The sequence below is a fragment of the Lytechinus pictus genome, chromosome 13 (assembly GCF_037042905.1).
Source record: "Lytechinus pictus isolate F3 Inbred chromosome 13, Lp3.0, whole genome shotgun sequence".
NCBI lineage: Eukaryota > Metazoa > Echinodermata > Echinoidea > Temnopleuroida > Toxopneustidae > Lytechinus > Lytechinus pictus.
Window position 1 is genome coordinate 10,059,567 of NC_087257.1, and position 23,987 is coordinate 10,083,553.

The 23,987-nt window shown below is 37.5% G+C and overlaps 1 protein-coding gene across 2 annotated transcripts in view; it reads left to right on the forward strand.

Annotated features, from left to right (window-relative positions):
* Positions 1 to 11,562: 11,562 nt before the first annotated feature.
* The window catches only part of LOC129274995 (serine/threonine-protein kinase tousled-like 2), a 31,193-nt gene continuing 18,768 nt past the window's right edge, over positions 11,563 to 23,987 (forward strand). Inside the window, exons 1-9 of one of the 2 annotated variants that reach the window (XM_064108893.1) lie at positions 11,563 to 11,645; positions 13,208 to 13,432; positions 14,333 to 14,405; positions 17,709 to 17,737; positions 18,189 to 18,272; positions 19,510 to 19,620; positions 20,973 to 21,065; positions 21,716 to 21,826; positions 23,653 to 23,789. In XM_064108893.1, the coding sequence (XP_063964963.1) occupies positions 13,277 to 13,432; positions 14,333 to 14,405; positions 17,709 to 17,737; positions 18,189 to 18,272; positions 19,510 to 19,620; positions 20,973 to 21,065; positions 21,716 to 21,826; positions 23,653 to 23,789 (794 nt within the window). In that variant the 5' untranslated portion in view covers positions 11,563 to 11,645; positions 13,208 to 13,276. Of the gene's footprint in view, positions 11,646 to 11,677; positions 11,866 to 13,207; positions 13,433 to 14,332; positions 14,406 to 17,708; positions 17,738 to 18,188; positions 18,273 to 19,509; positions 19,621 to 20,972; positions 21,066 to 21,715; positions 21,827 to 23,652; positions 23,790 to 23,987 lie in introns of those variants that run through there. The other variant, XM_064108894.1, reaches the window with a different exon arrangement.

Consider the following 23,987-nt stretch of genomic DNA (forward strand, 5'->3'; position numbering starts at 1 on the left):
TCATTATAAGGGAGACATATCATTCACACTGGTATGAAAAAAATGAAACAATTTCGATTCCACGTAATAACACAAGAAACAGGAAAGTGGGGATGTGACATTTTCAACCCACATGGGCGGAAATCCCAGAGGAGACAGGGGGGACGTGTTCCCCTACCAAAAGTAGGGGGACACAATATCAAATTTTGGTCTTTCATGATGGAGAAAAATACATCACTTGACAATCGAAATAATACATATATTTTATACTAAATGACCTTACATTTTGGGTGAAAACCTTTTTTTTAGGGGGGGGGGGACTTGTCAAATTTTGTTAGGGTTAAAATGACCTTACATTTAGGGTGATAACCTTTTTTTTTTTTTGCTTGTCAAATTTTACAGGCCCTCGTCCCCCTACCTTTGGGGACAGATTTTCGCCCATGTCAACCCACCTATAAAATATTGGTTACACTTCGTTATTCCGAAGGTTCGTAATTCCGAAACACGTAAATTGCCTATACCTCGATGTTCGTTAATCCGAAAACGTAAAAGGGTTCGTTAATCCGAACATTTGTGGCGTTATTCCGAAGGTTCGTTATTCCGAAGGTTCGATAATCCGAAAACGAAATAAGGTTCGATGTTCTGAAGGTTCGTTGTTCCGAAGGTTCGCTAGTCCGAACCTTACTTCGTTTTCGGACTAACGAACCTTCGGAATTACGAACCTCATTTCGTTTTCGGACTAACGAACCTTCGGAATTACGAACCTTTGGAATATCCGAACCTTCGGAATAACGGAGCTTCGGAATTACGAATGTATGCGAAAATGTTCATGATGACATGCATATCACCATTTTCATAAAATATTGCTAAACTTTAAAATTAAATAACTTAACTATTTGTTATAAGATTTTCATAAAATCTATTATTTTTTTATAAAATGTATTTGATATAAATATTTTCAGCCCGGAGTACCCCCAAAACAAGCTGCGTATCTGAATAAACATGCGTGCGCGTGTTTAGAGTTAAAACTAGTATCTGGGCATTCTAAATACATTTGTTATTATAAAAATCAATAATGCGAGCGCGAAGCGCGAGCAGAAAATATTTGATATTCCGATCTGAAAAAAGGTGAATTTAAACACTATTTTATGTTAAGTACTGTGTCGGAAAATTCTGAAGGGCAGGGGGGGGGGGGGGTTCTACAAAACATTCATTTTGATTAAATTTCTGTCATTTATCATACCTACCACTAGCTTTCCAGGAAGTGCTGCCTATGGAAAATAACACATGCAGCACCCCCGGGCAGCACCCCCAAATTTTGGGGGTGCTTCACCACCAGCACCCCCGCTTCCCAAGGCCATGGGGCAGGGCGACAAAGACTGTGAAATTTGATTTCTATTGTCTGACTTGTAATAGTTTATACAAAACACGGGCGGTGGGGCGCGCGCATACTTGATTCGACATAAAACCTGGAAGTTTTAAGTCCAACCCTGGTCCAACCACACCCATATCCCATATGTCCCTCCCTGCTATCGAGTAGGGTGTAAACTACTTATGGTTTTCACGTGTCGCGCGCGACCACGTCTGTATCGGAGTCCCGGAGCTTGATTGAGTCGCGTTACAGGAGGGATGTTATTGGAATATGTGAAAGACTATGTAAATGATTTGCGATTGTCGGATGTAATAATTATGTACATTATAACATATTAAAAAAAATACAGGGGGGGATTTCGTGGGGGTGCTGCCTATGGAAAATAATTCACGCAGCACCCCCGGGGAAATTTCTGGGGGTGCTTCAGCACCCCCGCTTCCCAGGTCCCTGATTCAAGGGTCACTCTCGGTTCTGATAATGCTTCAAAATCTGCCAACAATTTCAATACTTTTTTTCAAGCGTCGGAAGCGATCTTGCTAATAAATGACCAAACATCCCTGAGACCTACAGGATAACAGAAGTACAGTAAAGGGCTCATTTGGCTTTACATCTGTAAATGAAACTGATGTACTTCATATTATACGAAAGTTAATAAACAAGAAGTTAGTGGGACTGGATGGCATTTCTGTATTCGTTTTAAAATTGTGCTTACGAATTAACACCCAGTATCACTGATTTGATAAACTTCTCCTTGAAAATAGGCAAAATTTCCCAAACAATGGAAGATTGCAAAAATCATCCCAATTCATGAAAGTGGAGATAAAATCATCCCATTAAAGTTTAGACCCATATCTCCCTCATTCCTTGTGTGTCAAAATTTTTAGAACGTATTGTTCAGAGGCAGGTCCTTTCATATATACTTACATAACCACAATATTCTCTCGCCGGCACACTAATCCGGCTTCCGGGCAAGACATTCAACGATCACCTTGATCAAGGTACCTGGTGACTGGTACCTGGTGCGATGTTCGCCGATATCAAGAAGGCCTTCGACACCGTCGACTGCATGGGGAATTATTCTCAAGAAGCTTAAGATCTGGTCCCATGCACTGATAGACGGATACAAAACGTATTCATAAAGGACACAGCCGACGATCAAAATTTCGCGGGTTGCTCCATCCGTTTTCATCCGCTCCAGAAATTGACAAAATTTGCGAAAAAGTAACGGAAAAGAACGGGCATGGACATGGGTAATATGTAGTGCGGATGATAAACGATTGTTCATCGGAAACCTTGCGGATGAAAACGGATGGAAGTGGATGACAGCTCCGGACATGGCCGAAGGGTTACGGGGGTAGTACTTTATTTACGAGATGCATACGCTTACATCCTTTCTATTTCCGTGCTACTAACGATGTGTAGACAGTCCATGTACCTTATCTTTCATCCCACTTTCCGTTATTCAGCTTCAGTGAATCTGAGTTGGGAGGATGCAAAGAGGATGCAGAGAGGATACAGCGGACGTTTAACGGATGATAATGGACATGGAACGTTTGTTGCTCGTATATGTTGCGGATTTATACATCGTACCGGCCCGGCGGAAAGTTTATGCGTTCTATATGAGTTTTGTGCAGCTCAAAACTTTTTGCGCGGATGAAATCACAGTGGACGGATGCTCGATGGATAGAGTGTATAACACGTATGCAATGAGTACACAACGGATGCATAGCGTTATCAATCGCATGGCAATATTTTTTTTACGTTTTACATCCGCTTTGCATCCGTAAGTGCAGTGAGACCGTGTCTTAATGCTTAGGTCACACGGCCACTTACGGTATAGCTGCGGATGCTAATATCTAGTACCCACTGTCACGATTTGCTCCACGATTAAAATGGCGGTCTTGATCGTGAAGTAATCGAAGTGATCTTATCAGATCAGTCGTGGCAATCGTATTCATCGTAGAAAAATTGGGAATGGTTCAAAAATTTTCGCGGTCAGTTAAGAAAGGCAAATCAGTCGGAACTAAGGATTAGCATCCGCAGCTACCGTAAGTGGCCGTGTGAACCATGCATGACTAATATTGGGATAACGGGTACTCCGTTGCTATGGATGGAACTTTACTTGACCGACAGAATATGTAGGACGTTTGTCAACTCTGAGCTTTCTTCAGAATCTAACATTACTTGCGGAGTCCCGCAAGGTTCACTGCCAGGGCCACCATTTTTCATCATGTACATAAATGATTTAAAAGACAAATAACTGTGTGAAATTATGTCAGGTTCAATTAGACGCCAATGATACGGTACTTTATTTTTCTCACCGGGCCATCATTGAGTCAGCTCTTAACTTCGACCTGGAGAATGTTCATAAGTGGATGAATAATAACAAACTGTGTGTCAATTGTAATAAAACAGAATGCATCCTAATTGGAAGTATATATATGCTTGCTAAATGCAATGTCTTGAATGTAACATTAAGCAATTCCCGTATAAACCAAGTGCATTTAAAGTTAGGACGAAACATATCGAAAAACTAGCTAGTTCAGAAAGTATTGTAAAAAGGTTGGTGTTCTAGGGCGATTGAGATGCTCGTTGAATGAATCCGTTGCAAACTCAATTTATAAGTCTCTTATACTCCCATATATTTATTATGGTGACGCAATATACGGCTCACTATGTAATATATATATTGAACAACTCCAAAAGGTGCAGACTAGAGCAGCTCATATCATATTAAGAGTAAAACCAGAGTCACATCTGTCGCTGAGCTGCATAATTCTATAGACTGGCAACAAGTGCGGAAATCTCTCCCCAAAGGTAGGGGGGGGGGGGGACCAGGGGCCGGAAAATTTGACAAGCAAAAAAAAAGAAAAAAGTTTATCACCCCAAATGTAAGGTCATTTCGACCAAAATATATTTAACAAGCAAAAGAAAAAAAGGTTATCACCCAAAAAGTAAGGTCATCTCGTCCAAAATTCATGTTTAATTCGATTTTGATTGGTGTATTTCGTTCCATCATAAAAGACCAAAAAAGAGTAGGGGGACATTTGATATTGTGTCCCCCGACTATTTTGGATAGGGGGACGCGTCCCCCTGTCCCCCCTGGGATTTCCGCCCATGGCTGGCAATTTCACAACAAGAGGAGAAATTCGATCAACATTGCATTGCATTTATGTACAAGGTAATGCACGAACTATATAACTCCTCTGTATTTTACGTTACGAATTCAAGATCGCACCTCAATATTACTCTTCTCGTTATGGCAAAAAACTACTTTTACCTAAACCACTGACAGAATTCATTAAGAAATCTTTGAAATATAGAGGTGCCAAGGTATATAATGCTCTACCTTGTATTTGGAACTGTATACTGTAAACAGTTTCAAAACCAAATTATCATCCCACTTCGGTGACCTGTTTATATATACCTTGCCATAAAGTCATTATTGTATGCTCTTTTTTCCTTCGTTCCCCATTGTTTTGTTGTCTTAACTGAATTTAGATCACAAACTGATTCTGATCTAACTTAACGGGATTGTTCCACAATGCATCCTCCTTTTTATTTTTTTTAATTCCTTACTTATATCAATCCAATTTGTGCACATACATGTTTTTTTTATATATTCATTCCAACGTTGTCTCAATGCAATGTGTATTCTTTGTACTGGATTCCCTTTAATATGTTTACGCTCAAACTTTAGCTGTCCTCTTAAAATTGTATGCGTGAACCAAAATCTTAAGTTATAAGACAGTTTACAATCATTGTAATATTATTTCTTACCTATACAACAGTGATGTAGTTTGCTCCTTGCGAAAACTATAGCAGCCTAATGCATTTTATATAAAATATTTCATTTGACTTGCTAAATTATTTAATTTTATAATCTTTTCCTATTAGCAACAGGTTATATTTTATCACCTTTGTGATTATGTTTGATGTACTGTATAATTATGTTATGCTTGTGTTTACTTTTTAATGTACAAGGACCCCATAATTGTCATTCTTACAAAACAGAATATGGGCTATCCATCCGTTTTGTATTTTTTGTTTTGTTTTTATACGGAAACTAAATACTATACTATACTGTATAGGAAAACACCAGAAAAGTGTTGACAAGACAACAGTCCAGACTGGTGTTGCCTAAACTCATATCTGGTGTTAGCCTAAAGCCAAACCGGTGCTGTCTTGATACTTCAGGCTCTGGTGTATTTCTATAAAGATACCGGGATGGTGTGAAATCAACACTGGTGTTCTTTGTAGTGTAAAATTCGTAAAGATGGTCTGTCCATGGATCTACGAGAGAGTCCATGGTCTATGATGCCAGCGCGAAGCGCGAGCTGACACATAGGCATAATGACCCGAAAAGGGGACATTCTATAAAGACTGTGAATAGGAAACGTACCTCACTAATATTACGAGGGTGATGCGCGAGCTGAATCTCTTGATAAGAACTCCCGGAAAAAGAGGTCGCTCTCGGCACTCTTTGTTGTCATGAACAGGATGTGTAGGTCATATCTATTAATAGTCAAGTCCATCCCAGAAAAATGTTGATTCTAATAAATAAAGAAGATTAATCAAGCTAGCTTAACGCTGAAAATTTCATCAAAATTGGATGTGAAATAAGAAAGTTATGTCAATTCGAAGTTTCGCTTATTTTTCACATAACAGTTACATGCGCAACTCAGTGAGATGCAAATGAGAGAGTCGATGATGTCCTCACTCACTATTGATTTTGTTTTTCTTGTTTGAATTATACAACATTTCAATTTTTGCCGATTTGACGATAAGGACCAACTTGAGAGAACCCCCCCCCCCCCCCTCCCGGGGGCCACTTCCATTGACGAGTGGATACCATGCGCAACCATGGGGCCTCGAAAAGCACCCTAAACACGTATTTTCCATATTCTGAAAATGCACGCCTTATCAAGTATTGGCATGTGAACAGCGGCGTAACAGGGGTCGGTGGCCGGGGGGGGGGGGGGGGGGGGGGGAGGCAAGAGCCAAAAATTTCCCGGTCATATGGTATGAACAGAGTAATGGTGTAATGAGGCGACGATTTTGAGAGGGCCAGACATTGCGTATCAGGCAGAATTTATCTTTTTTTTTAAAGTTGCAAAAATGTTGACATTTTTAATACAAAAATCAAATTTTGTGATAGATTTTGACATGATATCCAGAGAATGATATATTTCACTTTTCTCTCTTTCCATTCCTTTTTTGTAGCCTGTATGCCACTGTGAACATGATTCTTTGCGGCAGTAGCGTGAAGATTAAAGAAAAACGAGAGGCGCAGTATGGCACATGTGCCAAAAAGCTGCTTAATATAAGTCCCGAGCGAGCGAAGCGAGCGAGAATAAAAAATCTTTTCATGAGAATTTAACTTTGAGATATTTTTTGACATTATATTCAGTAAATGAAATCATATCCTACACTTTTCCTTGTCTTTTATTTCCTCCTTTTTTTTTTCTTGGTTGTAGAACTTTTTGGGACCATGGCCCAACCCTTCCATACTATACGGCAGTGCTATGCGGTTGGGGTCCGTCTGGAGCCCCCGGAACTTCTTAAAATCAAAACCATTTAAACCTTGCAGATTGCCGCTATTTTTAATCAAATCGCGGGTATATACAGAATATAGCTTTTACACAACACATTCATTCAACCCAGTTGAACCAAATATTTTTAATGGGGCAAACATAGCAATATGGGAAAATTTGTAAAGAGTCGTCAGCGAGCAAAACGAGCTGGAAAAAAAAAGCCTATTGAAATTAAATTTTAATTATGTGATAGATATCCATTTTATTCAGCAAATAACACATTTTATTGTTTCCATTCATTTCATTATACGTTGTCTCCTATAATTTCTTTTATTTCCACTTGGGTGTGGAACCAAGACCCCCCCCCCCGCCGGTACGCCAGTGATTGAACGTAAAGCTTAATGTAGGAAGGGTTCCGAAGGGGGGGGGGGCGTTATAGAGCCATTTGAAGGTTATAGATGACGAGCCCCTACTGTGTGGGGTCTGTAGCTTATTTGCATAAAATTTAGCAAGCGTATAGCACAATGTTATATGCAGTCCATCTTTCTTCCCGCTCTGTATTTTCTATCCTCGGCAGCACGGTCATGTTAAGTTCTTTTTTCTTGTCCCTTTTCTTTGTTTTCCAATTTAACTTTTGACTAATTCAATTCTACCTTCATTTCCCGCTATTGTTTGACATTTTGTCACCTTTTGATTTATTTCCCATCATGCTATTGCATTACATAGGCCTATTTCGGAATGATTGGTTCTTTCTCAAATGTTCTTTCGTTCCTTTTCCCGCTTTCCTTCCTTTTCCATTTTTTTTTTCTTTTTACTTTTCCCTTTCCTTTTCCTCCTTTCCTTTTCCCCTTTCCTTCCCCTTTCCCTTTCTTTCTCCCTCCCTTTTCTTTTTCCCCCGTTTTTTATTTTCCCGGTGAAATCCGCCGGGGGGGGGGGGCAGCTTGCCCCCCTGCCCCCCGCCTGTTACGCCACTGCATGTGAAACCCTACCCTTCACAAGTATTGGAAACAAAACGATGCTCTTGGCAAATATCCCCTGCATTGACCCCCTAAACCAGTAGCGATATTATGTCACGGACGTCGGTCGTCGGTTTTACCTTTACTTACATCATTGGGTTCAGTACAGCCCCACCTCCCACATCTCGCGCAAATCGTACTCTAAACACGTAGTGTTGACTCTTGGAGCAAAAATACATCCATTATAAAAAATTTCAGTCTTAATTTTTTACACCATCGCAAATTTGACCCTAAACACGTAGCTTTCCTAGCGAAAATAGATACCCTTTTTTCATTATTTTAGTGTTTTTGACACCCTTATACGGTACGTACGTAACGTGCCCTATCTTGAAAAGACATCCTTTTTACGTGTTTTTTGGTCGCGCATGGTATCCACTCGCCCCCCCCCCCCGGGAGAGAACCATAAAGTGTTAAAACAATAAAATACCACATGTTCAGGGAGAAATAAAACTTCGTTTCACAGGACAACGGGGAGAAAATTGGAACATTTCTTTCATATAATTAAAGTACAAAAGAAAAAGTGAGTGAGTGATGTCATCAGCCCCTCATTTACATAACGACTAGGATGTGAATATAACTGTACTATGAAGCGAAAATTTAAAATGTAATAACTTTCTTATTTTACATCTGATTTTGATAAAAATTTTAGTTATGCTTGTTGGATTTTTCTCTTCTTATATCAACTTTTTATTGGGGTGGATTTGTATACAAAATGGCCTAAAAAATGACAGTTTATGAACAGTGAACAAAAGGCAGTTATGTCAAAATTGGCATTTTGGTGCAAACATATTTTCACAGTGAGGTTATCTGCGTGAATGTGTTTTGTACTAATTAAGTTGAGCAAATAATTTTTAAGTGATTTCCCTAAATACGCGTTTAAATGAGTGTTTTTCAGTTTTGGACGCGGGCCGTGCGTGCACTCGCGATCGTTATGGGTATGAAAAACACACTTTTTTTTTAAAGGAGTCAATGGTCAATCGCGTGGTCAAACGTATTTAGGGTATGTTTTTTTTTGTCCAAAGCTTTTTTTAAGACTAGCAAAACGTGTTTAGGGTACGCTTTTTTTTCTCAAGCTTTTTCCTCCTCGATCGTTTCTGAAAAGTGTTCGGGTTCTTCCCTCTTGTACAAACTTTTGGGGGTCATTAATATGGCGACAAGTTGTTTAGGGGCCAAAATGTGTAAATGAAGCCCGTGAAAAATTTTGTTAAGGGGGTTATAGGCACACGGAGAAAATCTCGTTGAGGGGGTGTTTGGAAATAATTTGGTCACGCATATGTACAGCAATTTATTTGACTGCCCCACCTCGGAGTGGTTTCTGACTGATAGAAAATGTATTTAGGCCTCATTATTTCCGCGCATTTTTTTTTTCATGAAAAAGATGTGTATCTAACAAAAGAATTTTGATATACAGACCATAAAAAGAACATGATAAGTACTGCATTTAGTGACTGATGAACAGGATAATATTCCCGACCAATCAAATAATGCCAGCGCGGAGCGCGAGTTGAAATTTGTGATATTCCAACCTGAATTCTGAACATTCTAAGCACTTTTTGTAACCGAGGAAAAAATAAGTACCTTACTAAACAATGATTGATGCGAGCGCAAAACGCGAGCCAATTTTTTTTGATATTCTAACCTGAAAACTGGACATTCTAAGCATTTTTGTAACAAGGACAAATGCATACACCTTACTAAACAATGATGCGAGCGCGAAGTGCGAGCCAAATTTTTTATTATTTTCAACCTTAAATGTTTCACATTTCATATTGGAAAAGGGCACGTCATTGAAAAAGGGCACTCTCCTTTTTTTTCTCCGACGGTGATTATTTGTTGGGGGGGGGGGGGGGGCAAGTGCCCCCTACCCCCGGTTCCGCCGCCCCTGTCGATAGGGACACTTGTCATTTCCCATAAGAAAAGAATGGTCTTTTCAAAATGAAATAATTATGCCTTTCGTCAGTGAGAAAATATATTTTTTTAATCAGTGCATTTTCGTTTCTGAAATTGATTCCTTTTTAAAATGAATAAAGAGAGAGAAAAAGGATATATATTGGGAAATGTCCTTTTCTTTTAATTTTTTTTTCTCTTGTTTTTTTTTCGCTCATGAAAGGGCACTTATATAGAGAAGACAATGAGGTAAATTCTATTCAACTAATGTGTGCCTGAAGAGGGCATTTGGTCTCTCAGTACCCTCGCGTAGGGGAAAAAAATGGCCGGCCCTCTTCATGTTTTCCCGTGATAACGAGGGTAAGAATTTCTAAAGGCCTACCCTTTTTTATGAAATACCCCCTCCCCACCCACTCCCCCCCCAAAACAAAAAAAAATCAAAGCCTCAATTATTTCAGAATGGGCCATGAAACAAGTTATATGACACACAAATTTTCAAAAGCATGATTGCTCGCTTCGCTCGCTTACATTATTTTATATTGAATAATCAGAAATTGCCTTCAAAAGGGTTTTTACGCAACTTACATTAATGTTAACACCGTAACACGGAACAGACATGCAGGCAGAAAACGTAATCTGGTGAATGTGTAATTTGCTCACAATTTAATATTTTCTTTTTGCTCCCGGCCCTCAACTAGAAAACACATTCGGCCGCCCTCAGCGGATAAGTTTAATGAAATGAACACCTAGATGAGCTGTCATGATTTAGAGAGGGGTAGATATGCTATTGTTGTTGTTTTTACAATTACTAGTAGTCAGTGTGTCCTTTTTCGCTGTGCCCTACTCCAATTAACTTCGCTCCGCCACCTCTGCCATAAATAGTTTAGTATAAACTATATAGTTTAGTAAACACTGGCGGATCCAGGGGGGGGGGGGGGCACAGCCGGCCCGCGCCCCCCCCCTTTGATAAGCAAAATTTAAATTTGTAATGTAAAAATGCAATTAAAGCAGAAGTGTGCCCCCCTTTGTTTGACTGAAAACCTCTTTTTATTTTTTTTTTTGCTTGTCATTTTTTTAGGCGACGAAATATTAATTTGTGGTTAATAAGAATTTTTTTTTTTACTTGTCAATTTTTTTATAGGAGACAAAATATCATTCATTTGTGGTTAAAACAAAACTTTATTTTTTTTTGCTTGTCAAATTTTTCCTCGGAAAAATGTGCCCCCCCCCCCTTTGGAAAATCCTGGATCCGCCCCTGTGTTTAAGACCTATTTTAGGCAAGAGTTCCCAGATGTCTTGTATAAGAAAGTTTTTTGGCTTGTCATGGCTCATGCCTTCTGCGTGAAATCTCATTTTGCCTTCCAATGCCACATCATATTCTGCGACATAACTTTAAGGTCAGAGTTCACTCCGACGGCTCCTATGTAAATGAGAATGATTACACATTGACAATTTATCGATTATTGGGTCAAAGGTCACCCGAGGGTTATTTGTGCGCGCTGAGGTTCATTGGATTTTACCATTAGCTAGACGGGTGTGTCTGGGATATAAGGTCAAGGTCAGGACCTTTATTCTAATTGTCTTGCAGTTTCCATCAATATTTTGGCGCTAAAGTGATCCGGACTATTTATAAATCAAATATCGTATATGGGATTGCCATTAAGCACTGTATGGTCGCGGGATATTATAATGAACAATCAACTACATCTCGCTGAGATAATAATTTACTACCTCTGGAGAATGCATTCGGCAAGAAGTCCGCAAGGAAACCCCACGAACTGACCGATTATCGATTATCAAGTCCATGATTTGTGTGACGTCATGATGAACTGTTTTCACCGAAAAAATTGCACGAAGGTAAGCACATTCAGCAACAAAATTCATCCTTTAGAAATGCGTATTTTGTGATGAAATTCAGTTCGTTGATAAATTGTATTTTGAATGTTCTAACTGCAACTGAATAGTGATTTTCTGTCTGATATTCGTTGTGAAATTGCGCTATGTTTACTCGCGATGTGAAAGAAATGACTCGCGATTTCACGCATGTATTGTGCGGTGCTGTCTGATGTTCAGCCAGGTATTTTGGCTTGTGATTGTGTAGGACTTGTGAATGTGACTGAGTGTGACTGTGTTGACTGTTGTGCGACTTGCTGCAACTAGAGTCGGACATGTCTGTGGCGTGGCACATCCTGGCCATGGCAAGGGGCCCGTTGCAGAAAGAGTTGTGTTTAAACGCAAGCCAAAAAATCAATGGGGCCCGTTGCAGAAAGAGTTGCGATTGATGGCAACTCTTTAACTCTCTAAAAATCATGCGCAACTTGATTTTCAACCAATCAAAAATTATCAACAGCGCGCATTTGCGACTTGCGATTGATTTTTTGGCTTGCGTTTAAAAATAAACGCAACTCTTTCTGCAACGGGCCCCTGGCCATGGCCATGTATGGTCTATTGCAAGACAATATAGGCTAAAAAATAGGTAGGACCACAAAATTTAGAAAGCTTAAAAACTTAATATTTGTCATAAAATTAAATAACACATAGGGGGCCTACAGTTGAGTTAAACTTCATGTCATTTATTTAACTAAAACAAAAATTACTTAAAGTTACAAAAATTCCCAAGCCTAACTTAGATCTATGACTTCTGAAAAAGTAGCAAAATAAATTGTGATTACACTGTATGTAATCCCCCAAAATACACAGAAGAAATGGTAGGCTCCACTACATTCACTACCTCTAGAAATACCCTCCGCTACACCTACCCAAACCCTTGGGCGACAAATACTCGCTCTCAAAAACCAGTGACAAACTGTGTCACTTTTTGATGAGAAAGGCAACACGTCATGTGAAAAAAATACATTAAGCGTAGGCTGCCTGCTTTGAAGCCGGTTCCCAGTTCCCCACACGTATTATTATTAATTCACTGCCAAATCAAAAATGGAAACACAAATTGCGTGTGACTCGCGCCAAGCTACGAGCTTGGCGAAGAACAAAGAGAACAAGATAGCGCGACTAGTCTCGTAGCTTGGCGAAGAACAAAGAGAGCAAAATAAGCATTTTCCCCATCTCAAAATATTTTTCTCTGTTTTTAATGAATTTTTGTTTAAAAATGAAATCAATATGTGAATATCGTATAAATGTCTGAAATGAAGTTGTATCCCATTTACATGATTTAGGGCTAGATCTAGATCTTTTAGAAGGAAAGAACTAAGTAGAAATCTCGGGGGCGAAAATATCATTTTTTCCCGCAGTACACACACTTGAATTGGAGGCAAATTCCTGGCTCTGTGGAGAGTAAGCACACGTTAAGGAATACATTGTAATTTTTATCATTTTTATTATGTTGTAATAAAAAAATTTGTGTAACAAAATTTTTGTCACAAAATATTAACCATTAATATATCCCTTGTTTACTTCCATAGTGACACAATCTGTTTCCTGAAACACTGCCAATCGTATCATCGTTGTGACAAGAGGACAACTGTCCCATCATGCAAGAGTTCAGGCATTTCGATCCACAGAAGCTGGAGCTGCTAGAAGCACGTATCAAAGGAAATCGCTCCTCTCAGCAACCCATCATGATAGCTGATGATTCCAATCATAGCACGAGCACATGCAGCAGGGGTTCACCTAGTGATGATATAGAGGTATGTGAAAGCACTAACGAACAGCCTTGCTTCACAAGAAGTTAAAGGACAAGTCTGCCCCAACAAAACGATGATTTGAAGAAAAAGAAAAATCCAACAAGCATAACTCCGAAAATTTCATCAAAATCGGATAAAAAAGAAGAAAGTTATGACTTTTTTAAAAGTTTAATTTAATTTCACAAAACAGTTATATGCACATCCTGGTCGGTATGCAAATGACGAGACAGATGACGTCATCCACTCACTATTTCTTTTGTATTTTGTTCTATGAAATGGGGATTTTTCTTATTTTCTCCCCATTGTCAAGTGAAACAAGATTAATTCCTCCCTGAAAATGTGGCATTTGAAATGTGTAATAATATGGTTCAGTCAAGTTTGTCCTTGTTGTCAAATCTGTAAAAATTGAAATATTGTATAATTCAAACAATAAAAACTTTTAGTGAGTGGGGGACATCATCGACTTTCTCATTTACATGTCACTGAGTTGTGTATATCACTGTTTTGTAAAAAAGTTATTTTACATCCAATTTTGATGAAATTTTCAGCGTTTTGCTAGTTTTATTTTTCTCTATTTATTCAAATCAACATTTTTCTGGGGTGAACTTGACCTTTAAGGGTGATTGAAATAAAGTCATACATGCAATTGATGCAAATGAGCATGTGTGCTCCTTTAGCACACTGGCCTGTGGAGCACTCGAGGTGTTACAGCATACACCATAAGAATAGAAGGAATTTAATTTACCTTAGGCTCTGTAATGTGTTACCAAATATTCTAACACTTGAGGAAAAATGATTTCATGGCTTTTCCCTTTTCACTGGTTTTACACAATCACACACTGAAATCTTCAATCATTGTTTATTCATGATGGTGTTTTTTTTAAATGCTATTTCATTTTACAGGTCATGCAGTCAGAAACCCCAGAAAAGGAGAGGAAGAAGAGGAAAAGAAAAGGGCAAGATAGTGATCTATCAGGTAATATTATGTAAATAGTGTACATTCTATTGTAAAATATATTGGATGATATGTACAACAAATATAAAATTATCCCGAGTGCAGGTTTATTTCACCAAGGCCGAGGTGAAATAGACCTGCACGAGGGATAATTTTATATAATTTGGAGTTCATATAGTCCAGTATTATTGTATGATAGAACGTTCACTATTCATTATAGTAAATTGTACAACGCCTGCTTAGCTTGTGGTACGCGTGCAAATGGGATAATGAATGTCAAACATTCGTACCGTTGCTCACGTTACATCCATAATTTAAAATGTTGCACAAGTCAGGATAAGGTAACGTCACTATAAAAACTAAGTTTCAACGCTTTGCGTGCGCTTAGTAAATGCAGACGCGCAGGACTGACTGGCTAAATGCGCATTGGCATTAATCGATATTCTCCCCATTCGTTTAACACGGGTTTTACCCTCCAAAAATCAAAAGTTGTATTGTACATATGTCCAATATAACTATTTGAAGGGAGGTCACGTACCAATCTAGCCAATCACAGCTCATTTTTTACTACCACTATTTACTATAAAGCATCAGCAACCAATCAGCTAGCAGCATAGATTACCTGGCATTCATCTTGATTTTTTTTGTCATCCCTACCATACATTTATATTGAGACCAGCCATTCCTAAACCAACAAAAGTCGTCCGGGACGGTTCTCTCTAAATAGCCCAAAGTAAAAATGATAGAATGAGCTTATCTGATTCTGAAACAGAACAGGTAGTTCTACTTTGTCCTGTCAAAATTTGATGTTGTGACGTTGAATATAAAAACGAGATACGTACATAATTTTGTTTGACACCAGTTTTCCCCGCACTGCTTGGAAGTTTCACCGGGATTGCACAGTGCACATCCCATTCTTGAGTGAACCCAAACCTTCAAACATTGTTTTATCCTTATTCTTTGAAGCTCTTACTGAATCTCTTGCGTGGATTATTGTTGAACACTATGACAAGTTTGATATGATGTTAAATATTAATTCCAGATGTGGTAACGATCTCAAAATTAGTTTGAACAGAATCCAATGAAATTATCACCAAAGTGTTTGGATGTGCCAACTGGCTGTGGAAGAAAATGAGTAATTGCTGATAATGAAATTAGCAAAATAAGCACGGAATTCCATCAAATGTCCGGTATTTTTTGAAGCAATATTAATACACTGTCCCACATATGCTCTTCTGTGTTAATGATCATCAGAATTACCGATTTTGAGCTGAGATTTCATGACTTTAAAAAGATAAGCTTACATTAATGTACGAGATCTAGATGTATGATAATATTTTGACAACCAACCTTGATTTAAATAATTGTTTGCTGCAACTACGGTCTTTTACCTTTAAAGCCGAGGTTGTGCTTTATCAAGCTCAATAAAAATCTCAAAACTCATGTCTCATTTTTGGCAACTTATTGATGGTTATGTGGTGTAAGGTCACATTTGATCGAAGCGTTAATCTGTATGAATGAGTACAGTTAAAGGGGAATGAAACCTTTGGAACAAGTTGGCTTTTGTGGAAACAGAAAAATCAAAGAATAAGATCAAAGAAAGTTTGAGAAGAATCTGACAAATAATGAAAAAGTTATGAGCATTTGAATATTGTGATCACTAATGCTTATGGAGATCCTCCCATTGGCAATGTGACAACTATTTGTGATGTCACATGTGAACAACTTTCCCTCTGATGGACTATAAAATACCACGAAAATGTCTATTTTTGCTCTTTCTTAGGGTGATAAAAACTCTTTTATTATCCATAATGCATTCGTTGAAAATCTGTATTACATGCCCTCCTATAGAAAGACTACATGATCTTCCGGTACTGATAGATGTGAGAAAAGAGGCAGTTTAAGTGAAATATATAGAAAAGTAATGGGGAAAGTTTTTCACATGTGACATCACACATCTTTGTCGAATTGCCAATTGGAGGATCTACATTGCAATAATGATCTAAACTTCAAATGCTCATAACTCTCTTATTTTTTATTCAATTTTTCTCAAACTTTTGTTCATAATAATATAGGGTATTTATATTGCGCACATATCCACCTTGTTAGGTGCTCAAGGTGCTCCTATATTACCCGGCTAAGCTAGGCGTTCATAGCGCACACAGCTTTTTAAGGAATTACTTCCTACCGGTACCCATTTACCTCACCTGGGTTGAGTGCAGCACATTGTGGATCAGTTTCTTGCCGAAGGAAATTACGCCATGGCTGGGATTCGAACTGTTTCTTTGATTTTTCTTTGATTCATCTGTTTCTTTGATTTTTCTGTTTTTTTGCACAAGCTATCTTGTTTCAGGGGTTTCATTTTCCTTTTAAAGATACATGAAAGTACATGTAGTTGCAGTAAACACTGATTTAATGAACAAGGCTATAAAACTAAGATTAATTGTCACTATATAATTGTACATGTAGGTCTAAATCTGTTACAGTAAACTGGACTTTGTGAAATCATGAAATCTAGGCTGAAAAATCTATCACACTGAAGATCACCAACACAGAAAAGCACATGTGGGACTGTCAGTGTATTATTATTGCTTGGAAAAAGACCAGGGCCCCGTTGTACGAAGAGTTACGATTGATCCGATCAATCGCAACTATGGAAGGCCAGCAAAGTCAACATTTGAAATGCATGTTTGTTCAAAAAAAATTCTAGATATGAATGCATATCCATAAATTCATTGATTTCTTGACAATTTGGGGTGTTCTCCTTTGATTACAAAGGACATTTTGCAAATTTCCTGTAGAAAAAATTATGACACTGATGGATTTCCATAGAGTTACGATTGATCGGATCAATCGTAACTCTTTGTACAACGGGGCCCAGATATCACAAGAATACAGGAAAGTCATGATGTATAAAACAGGATCTAGTGTAAATTATGGCAGCTTATACATTATCTTTTTTTTTTTACTTTTTCACTTTCGTTGCTCTAATTGTGTTTCAGTTTTGAATGTTCATTGTCAGTTGTAAAGGAGATGTCAGAGAAGGATGTTCATGGTAATTACCAAGACTCGATTAAGATTTCTTGTCAGTGTGTTGTTAGACTAGTACATGCCGTAATAGTGATTATTAACTTTGATTCTAAATTGGGATTTAAGGGGAAGTAAAGATATCTTGATTGATTCTCGTTTTGGAACTTAGTAAATGCACAGCTTGCAATGATTGGTGTAATGCTGTTGTTTTGCATATGTTGATTTGTACATGTTCATGCTTGCAACTTTAAACTATGTTTAACCTAACTTGTGTTTTATTTGTTGTACTTTCAGGTCCAAAGAAGATAAGTGAATATTTTAAGGTAAGTTGACAGGGACGGCAAGATCGTATGTGCCAAAGCAAGATACAAACGATTCATTGCCAACCAAAAATAAATCTTTACATTCTTAATACAATTTAGTAGAAGTACATTGTACATGTAGTAGTAGCAGAAGTTCTCTCCAGAGTAGAAGGTGTCGGGTGGACCACTTCATTAAATATTTCTTGATCTTCTCATAATATACATGTGGGCATTTAATGCAGGTGGCTGTAAACGTGCTAGATATGGAATTACTCTAGATATATTTGTTTTATTTTGAATCAGTTGGATGGATGGGGCTGGTATTTATCATGCATGCTTTAATTCAAAATATATTTTTCTCTCTTCCTCATTAGGCATAGGTATCCAACCATTCTCGTCATGTTATATTGCCCTCAAGAACTGATTTGTTATTTTGGACAGAGTTATAAAAACATTCATTTTCCACTTGCAGGCAGCAACATCATTAAGTCCAGGACGGACCAGTCTGGGCATAGGTATCCTACCCAAGTCACCACCATCTAGTTCATATCCTAGTGTAAGTTTCTTTTCCCCCTTCTCAAACACCATTCTGACAAGACCTTTGTTGTAAAAATAGCAGAAATAATGCATGAATTTCATTTTGTGATGGTCTGTGATGACTTATTTAATTTTTTTTCTTTAGGAGCGGGTGTGAAATCATTTGTGTATTGATATACTGAAGGTACAAAAAAAAAAAATTCAATTTTTTTAGAAAATGACATTTCATTGATTTTTTTTACCGCACGATTTGTAGGAAAGCTGCTTGCATATGACGTCACAAATCCCAATAAATTCTATTTCTAACTTTTTTATTCTTTGATGAGTTTTCCTCAAACTTTCCCGATGTATTTTATTGTTTTTTCTGCTATTTTCACTGGGTGAACTTCCCTTTTAGAACAAAAGCAACATTAAGAGCTTTAAACAATTCCAAGGCCACCAAACCCCATTGCTGTGGATGTCTGACACCCGACCTTAATGCCCCTCTAATTGGCCTTGGGAGATTTGTTGTGCCCTCATCTTTTTTTTTTCCCTATTTGTGCGAAATATAGAAATCGGCCCTCTGGAAAAGTGGCATCCCTCCCTAAATATTGAATTCAAGGCATGGGCAGTCCACTTGTACACACAAATGAAATGACCAACTTCAACCGTGGATTTTATTACTATACCTTATCCTAAACCTTTATCTTAGATGAAATAAAGCCCGAGCAATTGTCGCTGGAGAAAATGTTGTGTCACTAAATAAACACTTGTGTGCTTGTAACCCATGTTTAGTAACTTCAGCTTTTGGTCAATTGCGAGTTAATTTGCTGTTGCTATAAGATTGCATTTCATCCAACATAGCATATTTCAGGCATTTATTATGTAAATCTAGAAGCTTTCCTATTATCAGCTGTTGTGTTAAGAGTGATTGTAAAAAAGAATAAAAATGATAATGAGTTAAATGCTCTTGTGAGATTACTAAAGGGCAATTCCGTAAAAGAATCAACCTTTTTGTACATTTGACCCCCATTTTTCTCAAGTTTTACTTCACTTCATAAGCTGACCAAGTCATGGTCATTTGACAGCATTACAGACTGTCAAAAGAACCAGAAATCAGAGACAGAAAATTTCATGAACATCTGACATACATGGGGTCGGACGTAAATATTTTATGGAATTGCCCAAAGGTAAATGAAGATGTGCTCTTGTATAAATCAAACGAGTTGTAAGCTTGCGATAAATAAGTTTTTAAAATTGTTTATTTGTATTTATAGCAAATGATGTCATCACCATGTGGTAACAGCAACGACTACATCTCACATTCTTCCCAATCACCCAAACCAGCCAGGCCTAGGTTTTCAGAAAGCAGCTCAATATCAACTCAGGTAAACTTTGCAAGTCAAATATAAAGCTCATCAAAATGTTTTTTTTTTATATTCTTATTAAATGGAATATGTTTTTAGGAAAAAAAAAGAGTTTTTTATTCAATAGTATCGAGCATTTAAATGATATATAGGAGCTTATATGATGATTAATGAGCTCTTTTGAATCTTTTTCAATAACTTTTTTTGTATTCTTTCTTTGAATCGTTTTAACTCTCTCATGCATGAATAAGGAATCATCCGAGTTACACCAAGTTAAATGAAGAGATTATAAGCTGTACAATGATATGTACTTTATGTTTGTGATTAATTGATGATAAATCATTGATGATCCTTGGTTTGATTTTTTTTCTGTGACGCACTGTATGATAGGTGTATTTGTACAGTGCAGCTGTAAAGGTAAAAGAAATTAGCTGCAGCAAACAGTTATTTCATGAGAAAGTCTTTATAATCAAGGATTAATGCCACCATATTTTAATAGATCTAGTTCTGTTACATTGAAATAAGCTTACCTTTGTGAAATCATGAAATCTTAGCTGAAAACTGATAATTTTGATGATCACTTACACAAAAAGGCATATGTGGTACAGTTTATTAGTATTGTTTGGAAAAATACCCAACATTTTATGGAATTCTGTGCTTATTATGCTTATTCATCAGTAATTACACTTTTTTCCAGAGCCATTTGGCACATATTTTTATTGATACATACAAACACTTCGGTGGTCATTTTATTGGATTCTGTTCGAACTCATTTAAGATTGTTACCTTTACTGGTATTCATTTTCAATGCATGGCATTATTGATCCGCCTGCAGCTGGTATTCAAAGATAAATTCTAGCAGGTACCAATTCACCTCACCTGTGTTGATTGCAGCACAATATGGATAATTTCTTGTCAAAGGAATATTAAAGGTGTTGTGGCTCAATGGATAAGTCTTCGGACTTTGAGCCACAAAGTCCGGGGTTCAAATCCCATCGCAGCACTAGCATCCTTTGGCAAGGCGTTTATCTACATTTGTCACTCTCGACCCAGGTGTAGTAAATGGGTACCTGGTAGGAAGGAATTCCTTGAATGCTCGATACAACCGTTCAGGGTAGCCGTGCTAAAGCTGGGCTAATAGTGCACAGCGCTTAGAAACATTTGTATTAAGCGCTATATAAATGTTGCATATTATTATTATTATTATAATGCCAGGAGTAGGATTAGAACCTGCGATTCTCTGATTTAATGGCGCGAGTCAGGACCACGAACATGACACCTCCATATAAAGCAGAATATACTTTTCCATGCCTTGATGTCCATATTTTTTCTTTGTATCAGTTAACATGTTTGATGGTTTTATTTACCTGCAGACTGAAATGAGTTTACAAGATCTAGAACTAAAAGAAAGGCAACATCAATCTCACATGAGGGTGAAAGAAGAGACGATAGAAACGCTCAATAGTGTAAGTAAAAGTATCCGCATTATTGACATTTGATTGTTTATCTTGACGTTACCTGTGCTTGTGATCATGAACAAACCATTTTATTCTTGGGTCTGAAATGCTTTTGATTCTTCTATTTCTGCATTTGGGTCCCCTTGCTAATTTTCGGAAGGCACCGTGGGGGGGGGATGTTTCACAAAGATTTAAGTGTGACTAAAAGTTTCACTTAAATCCCCAGTTGCATGCAATATAAAATGCATCACCGCATTGGTCAAATCATGCTTAGAGGATGTGTGTTGCTTATTAATCAGTTAAATTGTGTGGTAAATATGTGCATGTCAGCATTTTGAGTCCAAGTCACATTTAACTCTTTTTGAAACACTCCCAGTGATATTAAATTTTTTTGTCTAAGTCTAACAAGACCATTCAACACATGAAAGTTGTGCAAGTCTTACTTGTACTGTAATAAGTAACAAATGCTCCATTCTGATTTATACTTGAAATTAAGTTGCGTTTTGTTATAGACTTGGTGTAAATTAAATTTCATGTGGTTTGATAACTCAATTTGATATAGAAAATATTCATAAATCAAAAGTTTATCACATTTTAGTGTGGTTTTGATATAATTGTTCTAACTCTTTGCCCTTCTTTTGTAATCTTGCATTTTACAGACAACTCAGGATTTACAACGGAGGTTAGATAGTGCTCAGAAACTTTTAGAAAAGGTTAAAGAACAGTCCAAGAAAAGTACAGAGAAGATTAAACAACTTCTTATTGAGAAGGTAAGATAATAATTATAATAATGATACAGGATATTTATATTGCACACAAGTTCTTCTTGTTTGGTGCTCACAGCTTTTTAAGGGAATACCTCCTGCCAGTACCCATTTACCTTATCTGGGTTGAGTGCAGCACATTTAGGGACAGTGATTTTCCGCGATCGCGGAAAATGGACGGAATTCACGGAAAGGGCCTTTTGAAACGGAAAGTGGCATTTCAAACGGAAAATCACGGAAAATGTATTTTCCCACAAAATACACAGAATAGCAACAGAAATTACTCCAAAATCACAACAGAATGAGAATATAAATGGCCACAAAACCCCAGAAAACACGATCTCACTTCGCTACTATCATGACAATTCACACATCGTGACTGCACTCGACATCAGCACACTCGATTGTACCCCGCACCCGTACCCGGCCGGCCGGGTTGTTGGGCTTCACATATATGCACACATATCGTTCAACTACACGGTCGTGTGTTGCTGCCCTCTACGTCTGAAGATGTAACAGCACGATATCGTGGTCTTAAAATCCAAGATGGCGGATTGGCAAAAGCCGTTGACTGATGATAACGATGTCCAAAAACCCCCATAATTATCGATGAAATATAATTTCACCGTGAAATAATGCTAATAATGTGAAAGGTGAGAATGTATGCATGCTAAATGGGTTTGTAAAAATATTTTATGCACCCGCATAGATCCGATTAGAACGGATTCTATTGTGTTGTTGGAACAGTAGCAGATACTAATTTTGACCAGTGCGAGTGTACGTGTTGTGATTTTGCTATTCAATGTGTAAACGGAATTGTCACTTTTCCGTGTGTACAAAGTCTATGGGGAAACGGAATTTCCGTTTTCTGACATGCTGAAACGGAATTTGAGATTTTCTGAAACGGAAAAGGCAATTTTTTGAAACGGAAAATCACTGTCCCTACACATTATGGATGAATTTTTGCTGAAGGAAACTATGCCATAGCTGGAATTCAACCCCATAATCCTCTGGTTTGAAAAATATTAGGAACATCACTCTAAAATATTTGATTCTGAGGAATACTAGAACAATATTTAAAAAAAAAATAGAAAGTTTGGATTGTTGTCACAGTGCTTAGAAATTTTATTATTCTAAAATACAAGAATTCAGTTGAAATTTTAAGATGTCTTACGCTGTTGAAATTTTCAAATTGAACGGTAAATTGTACCAAAAGGTTAATTGTTATTATTCTTAAGAGTGCATGGTCTAAATTCTTAATTTACCTAGATTAATACACTTTTTTTTCACTATGCGGCATTTTTTTTAAAATTCAAATCTTTTCTGTTGGTTGCTGAAATGTTTGAAAACTTGAATTTGAATACATGGCTCATGTATGTGTGGAGTAATAATCTAATAAGATTTGAGATCATGTGGGATAATATGCTATTATATCATAACCATTAAAGGGATTGAGTAACTTTGCAGAGATTTACTAAAGCCTGAGTTTTAGGGACCCTACATGCGGTCAGTGCATGCAATTATGTTTTAAGAGGAACCCTGAAAATGTTATTTCATATTATCATGACATGTTTTGCAGTGAGTGAAAAAGTTATTGTTTTCCTTCCATAGACTACAATATTAACCTACGCATACCTAGGAACAGCAATTAAGCAACCTATTAGCTTGAACATCCTTGGTGATTCCTTTTTGACCTAAAGGTTTGCATTTATGATTACAACATTAGCTGCAATAAAGAGAGAAAAAAGTATTTTACACCCTGAATGAAGTTAACAATCCCTTTAAATTTATCAAAAACGAACATGAAAAATATAAATCGTCTCCACTTACAGGCGCGAGCTGAAAACAAAGAAGCACGGACGAAGAGCATGGAGGATCGGCTAAGGCTAGGACAGTTCACCACCCAGAGGCAAGGGGCCAAATTTGTTGAAACCTGGAACGATGGCTATGCATTCACTGATCTTGTCAAGTAAGTGGCGTCAGGGACTTTTCAATCTCTTTTTTCTTTCGTGGAATCCTAAGGTTGTACGTCATAATAGTTGCTTCAAAGCATGCAAGGTCGGTGGAATGAAGCAATGCAAGACAATGCGTGCCCAAACTTGACTAATACCCTAATATGTGCCCTAGACTCAGACTGATGTTGTCAGTGGTGGGCATTTTGTTTGTA